Source organism: Mercenaria mercenaria, chromosome 12 (assembly GCF_021730395.1).
Source record: "Mercenaria mercenaria strain notata chromosome 12, MADL_Memer_1, whole genome shotgun sequence".
In the NCBI taxonomy this organism is placed as follows: Eukaryota; Metazoa; Mollusca; class Bivalvia; order Venerida; family Veneridae; genus Mercenaria; species Mercenaria mercenaria.
The window spans coordinates 77385448-77398840 of NC_069372.1; the positions used below are offsets into that span (position 1 = coordinate 77385448).

The following is a 13393-nucleotide window of genomic DNA, read 5'->3' on the forward strand; positions in this document are numbered from 1 at the left end:
TGAAAATGTTAATCTTGATGATCTATAGGTCAAGTTCAAATCTGGGTCAGGTGGGTTTAAAAACTTGGTCACTAGGTCAAATTAAAGAGAATGCTTGTTAACACTCTAGAGGCCACATTTATGACTGTATCTTCATGAAACTTAATCAGAATGTTAATCTTGATGACCTTTAGGTTTAAGTTTGAATTAGGGTCATGTGGGAGCAAAAACAAGGTCACCGGGTGAAATCAGAGGAAAAGCTAGTTAACACTGTAGAGGCAACATTTATGACCATATCTTTATGAAACTTGATCAGAATGATGATCTTTAGGTCAATAGGTCAGGTGAGCGATACAGGGCCTTCATGGCCCTCTTGTTTAATTTTCGACTATTTTTTGCATTTATTTCTCAGAAAAGCTTTATTAAAGACAACCAGGCAGTTCCATTTTCAAGTCATAAGTCGAGAAATTCGCGTTTTTCTAAGGCCACCCTATGTCCGAGTTTGGGCCAAAAATGTCACCTCATGTGCAAGTTTTCGCATTTTTCGAGTGTTTTAGTTTAGTTCAGATGTTCTGATGTACAGAAGGTAAAATCAGCACTATATCATCTAAAATGCCACGAATTTAGCAAATCCATCGTGATTTAATGTCTAAATCATACAAATACGAGATTTGATCGGCACCAGATTTAGCGAAATCATCACTCCATGTGCGAAAATTTAGTCGAAAATTAAAAAATCCAAAACTAAGTGTGTTGTGCCCAAATGTCGTTATACGTGATTAGAAATAGAATCTGTCTACTGGCACTTTGAGAAGAATACCTCATTAGCCACTTATAGTCTATATACCAATAAAAGAAATTGTTCTTCGTTTCATAAAAAATTCAGCAACTTCACAACAATTTTGTTACAGTTTCTAGATTTTCACTCCGTCGTAGACCTATTTTCCACAAGATATCCATACATTTGCTTCGAGAAAACGAAAAGAAAAAGGGGCGTTGAACAGGATGCAGTAAAATGCAAGTCAGCTAAGTCAGGTACCATCATATTACTACACCATTAGTCGAGGTTGACAAAAGTGCATTGTTGCATTGTACCAATGGCTATATGATTAATGTTTGTTTGTTTGTTTTGGGTTTAACGCCGTTTTTCAACAGTATTTCAGTCATGTAACGGCGGGCAGTTAACCTAACCAGTGTTCCTGGATTCTGTACCAGTACAAACCTGTTCTCCGCAAGTAACTGCCAACTTCCCCACATGAATCAGAGGTGGAGGACTAATGATTTCAGACACAATGTCGTTTATCAAATAGTCACGGAGAACATACGCCCCGCCCGAGGATCGAACTCACGACCCTGCGATCCGTAGACCAACGCTCTTACCTACTGAGCTAAGCGGGCGGGCTTATATGATTAATGTATTTTAGTGCATTCTCGCAAAACATTATAAAAGCTGTTTTAACTACTCTGCAAGAAACTCGTGCATTCATCAGTGTAAAAAATATCTTGTGGGTCTCTGTGATCGTTTGTGTGTGTGTGTTCGGGTTTAACGTCTTTTTCAACAGCTTTTCAGTCGTATAAACGACGGTGTCTACATGTAGCAGTGAGCACAATGCCCAACTTTATAGTGCTGCCTCACTGGAATATCACATTATACTGACACCGGGCTGACCAGTCCTAGCACTATCCTCTTAATGCTGAGCGGCAAGCGAGGAAGCTACTAGTACCATTTTTTTTACGTCTTTGGTATGACGCGGACGGGGATCGAACCCACGACCTCCCGCACTCGAAGCGGACGCTCTACCACTAGGCTACCGAGGCGGTAGTGGTAAATATAGCTAAGAATCATTTGCCCCTCACGGCTTTTCTGTGAGGTTCGGAAAGTCGATGGTTCTAGCCAGATACCATAATGCATGAGGTCTTTTCCCGCCTTTAAAAGCTGGAAAGTCTTCATACGAACTATGGTTTTGTCGTTAAGCCAAGTTAAAATGAAGTTCATCAGACAAATGATAGAAATTATCGAGGCGAAGTTTGGTTTTTGAGGTATTTATACGCATTGAATTGACGTGACGTTAACGGGTCACTTCTATGCAGTTTTTAGCAGTCGACTTGTACGTGCATAATTATATATTAATATTTATGCAAGATACAAAGTAATCGTATGGTGCACATTTCTATGATACTGTTTTAGGACTGAAAATGAATAGTCGCCATTCATTATACTTCCACATTTTATTTTTTACTGTACAAAGTTTCTTCGAACTTTTGGAGATTAAAAGACTATAAAATATGTATGACAATGTAGGTACAAAGAATAAAAATATAAACAAAAGCTAGTCCAGCTGGCTTGTTCTGTCAAAAAAAAAAAAAAAAAAAAAAAAAACAACATAAAAAACAACAAACGTTCTTTTCTAGGAAATTATTCTCTGATTTACTTCTGGTACAAACCATGAAACACGGCTGTCTGGATTGGATGATACCAGGTATTATTGTGATAGTTGATAAAACTTTCAGGCCCTTCTTACAAAATAGTTCACAACTGAGAATGATACACTTTTGATAATACATTGTGCAAACAAGAATAACAATAAACATGATTGTAAGTAACCGCTAACACTGCAGATTGCTTCGGTATAGGTGGAGTAGAGGATGACCTCAATTATGTCACTTCACTGCTGTTTTACAGAAGATCCTTCAGAAATAACTGTCCCCACTTGCTTCACTGATGACACCATCTGAATCTGTGGCTCTAACAAGTCGTGTCAGGAATAATTTTATTTGTGTTGGTAGGACTATCACACAAACTGCAAAGTAGAGCAACAGACACATTAGTTTTTCAAATGGTAATCCAATGTTTTCCTCAACATAGGTGTTCAGATTCCATTCGGGACTGGGCACTCGTTGCTTTGATACAGTCTGTTGGCCTTTGCTGCTACATTTTCGTAACATCATTTCTCGTTTAAGTGCTGTATGTTCCTTTTTCTCACTTTCTGCAAAGTGGTGCGAGAGGTCAAAACTCAAGGGATCGGAAAAGCCACGTTTGCCATAGGTGAAGAAAAAAGGACCCATGTGAAATAAAATGTTATAGGTAATTATCTGCCATCTAGCGGATAAGAAAAAAATTCTCCAGAAGTAGTCTGCAAGTTGCTGAGTTGTGAGTAAGGCCGTACGACATGTGTGTATCTTGTCCATATGATTTGCTGCGTACATTATCTTATAGATGATGTCAATTTCATTTTCGTTAGCATGTTTGTCGCCAAAATAGTCCGTGATCATTTTGCAGCCATTGTCTAACAAAAAGTTAAGTTTTTCAATTGTCCTTTTTTGCTGTTGCTTTTGTAATTTGTTTGTAAAAAGGTTCATTTTCGGGATCATGAAACTTGGAAGGCATTTTCTTTCAATAGCAGTTTTAAGATATATAAGAGCATCATTTAGTCTTGCAATTAGATGTTTTCTTCTGAATTTTTTCTGTGAAGTCTTTTCAGCAAGCCAAAGCATTATCATTTTCACGACGTATGAAGAGATGTCTTTGCATACAGGCTGCAATATGTACTTTGCAATCAGCTTCATCAACACAAACACCTTTGTTTGAGTGTTGTTGAAGGATTGGACTAAGTGGGTTTCTGCCATGGTAAAACTGATTCTCCACTGTAGATATTTACTGATACTACCTTTCTGACCAACAGGCACTACGTATGACGGCAATGTCATCACATACGCTATAGTCTTTTGACTCGGCCATCCAAACCTTCTTTCTCTCTTTTTCCATGCCTGTAGAAGTGCGCTAGCCTCGCACGGAAAAGCACGAACAAAATCCATTTCTGTGCGTTTCAAATTAAATTGGGATAGATAGTTTTTCAGGATATCGTTTTCGACGTACTTTGGAATTGATGGTCCTTGTGGAGATTTATAGTGAGTATTTTTGCTGATAAATCCATCACCCATTTGAAATACGTCATCATTTTTGGTCATGAACAACTGACTTGAGAGAAACCTTCCTGCTCTCCCTTTTACAAGAGCATATTTTATATTTTCGAACTGTTCAGAAGAGGCTTCTTTGCTGTGAAGCTTAAGGAATGTATACCCTGCTGGGGCTTTATTTTGTACCATTCGGAAAACAAGTTTGTTCTTTACCTCAATATTCCGTATGTCCTTTACACATATGATTCCATGATTTATCTGTAGGACATCAAGGTCATTGAAGTATTCTAGTCCAATGCCCTCACGTTGACTGCCAACAAATATCTTCTCGATTTCATTTGTTTGAAGGATTCTTTTAGTTGAAATGTCTTTTGCCCTGGAACTTCTGTTGCTGGCATGGATCCTTTCCCGGATTCTTCTGCGGTCGAAGCCGAGCTGGTCTAGATGTGAACTTAAATATTTTGATAGCTCTTTCTTCGACGTCTTTGCCATAATAAGTTCCCATTACGATCTGCGAAGGTAAAGTGTTTATTTCATGAACATTTTTTTAAAGGTTTGCTATGGCAGTAGATTCGAGTCTTTGTTCGATTTTTATATTATGTTCAATAATCGGACACATATGCATTTAGTTGTTTATATTTCTGTTCGATTATCGCATACAAATGATTATTTTCATGTTACGTTTGTTCAATGATTAAAACAGAATGTATCTGATTATCGCAAAGACTTTGTTTTAAACAATTTACATGTCCAATATGATAATTACTGTATATATGCGTTTAACAATCGAAGACATAATTCAATGCAAAATCAAGAATAAACTAAATACAAATATAATATATCTATAAAGACTTACTTGCAATAGATTATCTGAAACAAAGTCTTCTGTTTTCTTTCCTTAACGTTGCAAACTTAAAGCTGCAGTCCTCGTCGTTAACGTATGACTCACTGATAGCTACCGCCCCTGTTTACTTTGGTAGCAATATGATCGATAAAAATTTGGTTCTTTGACCTAGTTCAATCTAAGTTTAGCTCATATAACAATGAAAATAACATTGAGTTCTAATTTTAGTGTCAGGAATTTCCAAATCTATTTTCGATATCCAATAGAACGGTATGTCCATGTTTCAAACCAATCAAAATAAACAACGTGTCTCAAATGTGATAATTTCTAATATATCGGGTGACATTGATCTGTCTGGGTTGCTAGTATCTGAGTTCGTACTTGGCAAGTGTGCAAAACAAACAAAAAATTCTTTAGAAAAGCTATGAAACATCATCTCTATATAAATAACCTACCGTTGATGATAAATGCATGCATTTGTAACTCTAAGAGATTAAACTTCTTTTTTTTTTCATAGCACGTAATGTAATTTGATAAACTAGTATACGTTATAGTTCATATATTGAAATAAACAATTATGAAATTACATACAACCGAGACGATTTATTTATTTATTTTGCTGGATTTAACGTCGCACCGACACAAACATATTTATTTTCTATATTACTTTTGTTGATTTTGTTCTTTGTCACGAAGAGATTTATTAAGCAAAATGCCCGTCGACCAAATATTATGTCCCATTGTTTGTTTTGCAGTATTATCAAAATGGTGTTTGTATTGCTTTAACGTTAATCAAATTTGTTTTCTATGTCATTTTTTGTTGTACGAACCACCAATCATTGCATTTTTACTGAGAACTGGAATATCTCCTTCTTTAATCAATGTGAAATGTCAAAAGAATTACCAGTATGTTTTTAAGCTCCAATACTTGTTATTGAAATAACTGAAACAGATTCTTCTCAGTACGTCTGGAAACTAGATCTTGAGGTTAAAGTTTTTGATTCAACAGGTAGTGGTATGATTATACTGAGAAACAAGATAAGTACAGCTGGAATACGAGGGGCGTTCAATAAATACCCGGAAAAGTTGTCTCAATTCTTCATGTATCATCAAAAATAAATGAAAATGCTACAAAATGTTGACTAGGGAATACTGAGTTGATATGTCAAAATTAGATTGTCTTTGGATAAATAATAAGTAAATGCGAGTCCCCATGGCAACGTCATGTGACGTCATCCGGCCCAATTTTGTCTCTTTCTCTATTTTACATGCGCTAAAACATTACTTTCCACTTACCTATTTTTCAAGCTGGCTTTTCTTAAATTGGCTGAATATTGATATAAAAAGTAAGCGTTACGCCAATAACGTCAAATTATAAATGTGACATCATTAAAATATTTGGCAGGCATATTGAGTTGGTCGTCGCTTGAAAATCAGTGTTGAACGGAGATCTGAGATAACATTTTGTGTTTTGAATCGAAAATCAAGGAAAGAGACAAATGCTATGCTGAAGAAGGTTTTCGGGGACAATGCCCTGAAGAAAACAAAATTTTATTAGTGGGATCTGACGTTTAAAAGTGGTCAGGAGAATATTGCTGACGACTTGTGTTACAGACATGAAAAATAACGTTCAGTCACATTTAATGAATTAAAGAGCTCCTTGATAGGGCATCAGTTCAGTGTCCAATTTCTTCAATACGACAGGAACATCATATGAACAGTATTCATTTATTCTTAGGAAGGTGTAAAATACATTTAATGGTGAAAAACATTGAATCAATGGTAATCATGAGTAGTATTGATTAACTGAGTGTGATATGACAGCATCATAATGACGTTGGGCCGCTTTTGGGGTGATGGCGTTGCCTAGGAGACGACAAATAAATATTGTGCATGTTTTGAAATCTGTAATGTAGGTATTTGCATTCAGTATGTTCATATCCGTCATATTTTCAATTTTTAGCAAAATGAGACTAGAAATAAAGAAATGAGAGCACTTTTCCGGGTATTTATTGAACACCCCTCGTATATTGGCTGAATATGGCAACAAAAAGTGTGATGATATAGAGCAATTAAAGTACATACTCAGGGACAAGAAGTTTCTTGTTGTAGGCAATGCTTATCTTCTATGCTCATATAAAAAGTGCTATTGTCTGCATCAGAATAAAGCAATGATATTTATTTCCCCATAAAGTATTTTTTACCTTTATTATATATGTAAATTGGCAATCAATATAAAGCTAATTTATTAAAAAACTTAAGACATTAGAACAAAGATAGTGATAGCTAATATACTCAATTTTTATGTTGAAACTTACTTTACTCCGGCCAACCATTCCAGCTGCACTCACTCAAAGACAAACACAAAGTCCCTGTACCTGAAGTTGACGTGATGGTTTGCATACCTCAGCAAGTACCTTCTACACCAATATTTGTTGAAGAAGATGCCATGAATCTTGTGTAATTTCTCTACAATTTATCTTGCTCTCATGACTTTGGGCGTGCTTTTCCCTTCGAGCGTAATGAATTGCTTACTGATTGGGGCAGATGGTCAAATTATTAGCCAAGTAACAAAATGACAACTTATAAGTTTATCAGCTGTTACCAACTGGCCAAAATGGTAGTAAAACGCCTGGCATTAAACGGAGAATCTCCTCTGCTTTAAATTGGTAAAGATGCATACAATACAGAACTTCAATAATATTCAAATATGTGTTCTTTTGGCTTAAACTAATTACAAAGCACATTCTGCAACGGTATTACTTCTTATGCGGTAAAAACTGTGATACTATGGTTAGCAGAACAAACGGTTTTTTTTAGAATTTTTTTTTTTTAAGATTTAGATATTGATTTATATCAAAGATAATAGGTAAGGGTAGATTTCACTGAAGCATAGAGCACCTCAAACACAGCCACAGAGCCACGTATTTGCAAAGTAGACCCCCAACAAAAAGAAGCTGTAACGGAAAAATATTACAGACGGGTTGCTTAAAAAATCCAACAAGTACATTTTAATTTCATGCAAAATATAGATAGGGTGGGGGAGGAGGAAGGGGTATGAGGTAGAAAGGGAGTGGGGGGGGGGGGGTTGAAGGGGAAAGTAGAACAAGGATTAATATACAAAAGGGAATGCTACGTTCCTTAATCACAGTTACACTACAACGTAAACAACATGAGCGCAGACACTCATGTACAAAAGATAAACACGAACACACACCCACACACAACTAACTTACATAGATAAACAGACAAGTAAGATATAACAGCACTGTAGGGCACCGCCCAAGACACACAGACGCACAAACCACAAACGCACATATATAAGCACACATATAAGCAGGAAAAACAACAATCGGGCACCGTCGTAGGATTCTGGCAGCCAAAATTAAGGTGGACACGATAACTTAATCATAGTAAAAGGGGAAGGGATGCCAATGCAAGGGAGCGCAACTGCAAGGGGAAAGGATGGGGCGATAGGGGGAGTGAGGAGAAAGAGGAAAGAAACGCTAACAACAAAGATGATAACATACGCAACACAAAGAGAACACGTAAAGAATCGAGTACTCCAGGTTATATTATACCTCGTAGGAATGTGTTTGTCGGAAAGTTAAGAAATGACAAAAAACAAATGACTGTAGACAAGTTAAACAAAATATTGGATATTAAACAAACAGCGGTCTATACATATCCTGATGAATCTTATGTAATGTTTGAAGAGCTTTACGGGTCTGCATGTAGCAAATGTTTTGACCAAGCTAGCATTGTTCTTTACAGAACAATTAGCCGAGTTCCTTGTGGCAATGTTCCTTTATAAATCGAGATATAAGTTACTTTTACTTTAGCTCGTGTTTCATTTCTTGCTCTGTCTGTATGCACGCGGCATACAAGGGTCGTCTAACACTCTACAGCCAGCTTGAGAAAAAGTAAACATCCGAAAATGTAATGTGGATAAACCAGAAGGAAATATAGGAAAAGTTACAACCATTGGCAAACCTTCTTGTTTAGCAATTGGGACGTTTGTCCCAATCCAGTTGTCTATAGTTATGTTACTTCTATACCATTTATTACTTGATGTTATTATAATAGACTTTGGATTATTCATACATATTTCTCTTATGGTATATTCTATTTAACAAATAGACTGTTTTACTTGGCTAATAATTTGGCCATGATTCTGAAATAATTCATAAGAATAACTTTTTTTTTTTACACAAAGTCAGTTCGACGACTTAAGTAACCTTGAAAACAAACTAGAAACGTTCATGCATCACTTTTGTCCTTAACAAAACTTCTAGGAACTTCATATACTAGTAACACCTGGACACTCTTCTTCCAAAATACATTATAAAACATTATTTCAATTTCAATTACTAGTAACTAGTTCATATGGGTGACCGTCGTAAAAATACTTCATGTATTACTTTAGTTCTATTAACATTCTTTTAACATTTAGGCATTTTAATACTGGAGGATTTCTTGTTTGTTTTCTTTTTTGATGGGTTTAACATCGCATCGACGCAATTATAGGTCATTTGGCGGCTTTTCAGCTTTGATTGTGGAGGAAAACCACAGTTGCCCCTCCGTGCATTATTTCATCACGGGCGGATACATAGATAGAACCACCGACCTTCCTTAAGCCTGCTGGATGGCTTCCTCACATGGCGAGCCCACATCGGTGACAGGCAAGGTATTTTCAACTCTGCAACAATATCATGGAGTCCATTCAACATATGTGTAATAGAGTTCTGCTTAATCCGATGCTAGGAGGCGTGAGAGGTGTTGCATATTTCATTACCTTTCATGAACAGACTTAATCAAACCGAGTCTGCTATTATTCTTCTTGGTTGCATTCTTTGCTTCCAAAGGAATTTTACAGATCTTATTAACTACACGGCCACGGAGGCCTCTGTTTGTTTTCATTTTAATGTAGTGCGTGTGTGTGTGTTCGGGTTTAACATCTTTTTTCAACAATTTTCAGCATTTTTAATGGAGTAGACTTTTAGCTAACATCTTATACAAAGGCAAGTATATTTGATAAAATAAAACAATCAAATATGATTAATAAGTACATTTTATCTAATTTATTTAGTGTTTCTAAAAAGCTGAAAATGGAAAAAATGTCCTACAGAAGTGGATATCAAATTCAAGGAAAGACTATATAGTACGTTACAAAGCAGGGTGCATTTAAAGAGAATCTACGAAACTATATCCCGACGTTGAATGATATTGTAAGTGCAGTTCTATGTTTCACCACTTCAACATGTCATCTTTAAAATATTAACTGCAAGTACATTGTGAGTTAAGTATTGTGACGGGTTTTGTGTTTAATATAAACATGTTTAAAGAGAAATAATAAGGACAAATATTCCATTTTGTTATTTGCATAAATCTGTAAACCTTTATATTGGATTATATACAGTATTGAAGGGATCCGGACATTTGCCCCCAGGACATTTGCCCCCCAATGAAAAAGTTGACAGCCGGACATTTGCCCCCCAGTTGAAATGGTAGATAGGACATTTGCCCCCCAGTGATTATTTTTGAAATGGACATTTGCCACCCAATAGTTTTGTCCAAAAGTGATTTTTTGGGAACTTGATACAAGACATTCGTCATATTTTAGGGGACAATGGCTTTGTTTTATACAATTTTGTAGTAGATAATTGCCAAATTAACAAGTTTGAGTGTTAAAAACAATGCATTAATTAAGAAATTTTAACACTATTATGAACACTTTTATTACTCAATAATAGGCTATTATTTACCTTAACACTTGAAAGCAATTAACATATTTATCAAATTATTATCAATAAAACACTTTATTTTTACTGAAAATTGCCTTTTAGAGTAATTTTGATAACAAAACAACCAAAAATAAGTTATATATACTGGCATATAGGACAAAAATATTGGGGGGCAAATGTCCATTCCAAAAATATGCAATGGGGGGGCAAATGTCCTATCTGCCATTTCAACTGGGGGGCAAATGTCCAGCAGTTCATTTTTTCATTGGGGGGCAAATGTCCTGGGGGGCAAATGTCCTACAATCAGTATTGAACAATGGAACGAAAGTACACAATGTCTATTTTTTGACGTCTATCAGCGATACTGCATGCAAACCGGCAACAACTGCAAGCTACAAGATATTGGCAATAACCAAAGCCTGCAAAGTAAATACGTTCTTGATGCACCGCCAAATTTACCTCGTATGCAACTGATAGTTTTATATTTTTACATGGTTACGACTTGCGCAGTCGGTTGATCTGGTGTATTTTTTAGCATTCGGAATTTTCTTTGCACCAGTTATACTCGGGCTATACACATTATACATTATCAGTATATCGTATGATTTCAGTAAAATGAAATAATTTTGCCATTATATAGAAAACAGAGATTTGAAAAGGATAGCTACAGTTAGACTAATATTAGTGTGGGATAGGATAATGGACCTTTCACATCGTTCAGATCAAATGCGCCCCCTGCAGCATCCCAGAACATAACATAGAAGATACTAGTTAATATGTATACTTTTTATTAACAAATATGCATGTTTGTTCCTTTCATAGATGAACCATGCGTTAATTGCGATAAACATTTTTGCAACTCTGCACAGTTAAATTTTATGACACAGTCAGGTTTGGTATAGTATTAACAAAATCTATGCCTGATCATCTTTCATCATAGTAATTTGATTGTGAAACAGCAGGAAGAGCATGCCAAACATTGCTGCAGACTCCGTATGAAAACAGTCGAAACTCCTGGCTTCTGAATAACCTTCCTTGTTCAACATTTCAGCAATGTCCCCTCTTATTTTCAATAAGGATAACGTTGAAATCACCAACAGGCAACGCCAAAGGTTCATTGTTATCATAAAGTCAATCCGATGAATACTTTTAGGAATAAGTATAGTACGACTGAATTCAGAACTTTCATACCTACCGAAGAAGAGTTTTTCTATTTAGGAGTTTGACGATCTCTATAATGATCGTTTTCCCAATGAAAACAGTTAATAATATTGACAAAATATGTAAATAAACACGCAGTCCATTGTGCGTAGCTCTTCATCTAGATTGGGAAATATTTCTAGTACGAGACCCATCTAAAACACCAGGGCGATTGTACAATTCTCCAAGAACGCGGTCTTAATTCTCCGTTTCAACTTCGCCGAACACGTTTCGGAATCGCAATAAATGAGATTTTCAAGTTTTGATTTAATTGACTTACGTTTGTCCGAATCGAATTCATACCGCTCCTTCACCTTCGGAATATCTTCATCGCAATTTGAAGTATGTTTTGACGAATGAGAATTTTGTTCTTTGAGATCAATGCTTAAAGGTTTTGAAATTCCTGCCACTTTATATGTATAGAGGAAAGGTATTTTACAAACTAGGATGTTATACTAAGACGTGTACGAAAACATTGTCGTATAGTATTCGGCCAGTTCTTCAGATGTGAAAAGAGCCACTTTGCAGCAGTTCAGCTTGTCTAATAGATTTGCAATGAAAATACTTGTAAACATTTGGATAACCGCACAATGGTCGTTATTTCTGTGATAGTTAAAAAGATATTCTTGAATTTCACTCATTCCATTTTCCACCAGCCAGTTTATTTTGTCTGTTAACATTTGTCTGTCGGTCTTACTAAACATTACTTCATAGACATTTTTCTGCGGAATCATGTAACTTGGTAAATTTGGTTTTCAAATGATTCTTTCAGAAAGATTACAGCATCTTTAAGTCTGGTCAATAGATCCTTGTCTTGAAACTTTTTCTGTGGAACTTTTTCAGCAAGCCAAAGTATCACTGCCTTTGCGGTGTAGGAAGGAATCTCATAGCAAACTTGTTAAAAAATATGTTTCAAAATTAGTTTAAGCATTATCAAAACTTTAGTCTGAGTGATGTTTAAGTGTTGTTCAAGATGGATTTCTGCCATGTTAAAGCTTATTCTCCTCTGGAGTCCTTCATCTTTACATCCTTTATGACCAACCGGTACAACAAAAACTGGCAGTTTAGTAACATAAGCAATTGTTTCTATCATGGGCCATCCACTCAGCCTTTCCCATGATTCCCACTCGCGTATTATTGAGTCAGCAGAATAACGCAGTGCACGAGCAAAATCCATGTGGTTTTTGTCTGCCAGATTTAAGTTCGAAATCATCCCGTGTTCGGCATCAACACACTCTATGTACTTTGGAATAGAGGGACCTTCTCGTGGGAGATAGTGTGTTCTTTGGGAAAATAGACCATTTCTTAATGTAAACACGTCATTATTTCTCGTCATAAAGAGACTGCTAGAGACTTACTTCTCATTTTTCTTTCCACAAGAGCATATTTTATGCCGTCAAAATTTTCGGGTTCTGTGCCACAATTCATAAGATTTAAAGACACTGATTCTGGTACGCGAGGTATGTGGCCTATGGGAATGATGCCGTCTGCGCATTGGCGGTACAGGCCGATATACAAGGCTGGACCATTAATAGACTAGCTTCTGTTTATCATATAAGCTACTTTACAGCTACTGAGCAGTACATAGATTGCATGTGATATTTCTTACCTTTATAGCAAACCAGTTCTCACCTTTATAACGAGTTTAGAAAGCCTGATTGAATTAGGGCTAAACAAACAAACAAAGTGATAAAATACAACAGTATTT

General features: G+C 36.1%; 1 protein-coding gene across 1 annotated transcript; it reads right to left on the reverse strand.

Moving 5' to 3' along the window:
- Window positions 1-2193: 2193 nt before the first annotated feature.
- On the reverse strand, window positions 2194-4943 carry LOC128547467 (uncharacterized). Its single transcript, XM_053520378.1, has 2 exons — window positions 4754-4943; window positions 2194-4408 (listed from the first exon to the last, which is right to left on the reverse strand). The coding sequence occupies exon 2, from the start codon at window positions 4387-4389 to the stop codon at window positions 2671-2673; it is 1719 nt and encodes a 572-aa protein (XP_053376353.1). The 5' UTR covers window positions 4390-4408; window positions 4754-4943; the 3' UTR covers window positions 2194-2670.
- Between the last annotated feature and the right edge of the window lie 8450 nt (window positions 4944-13393).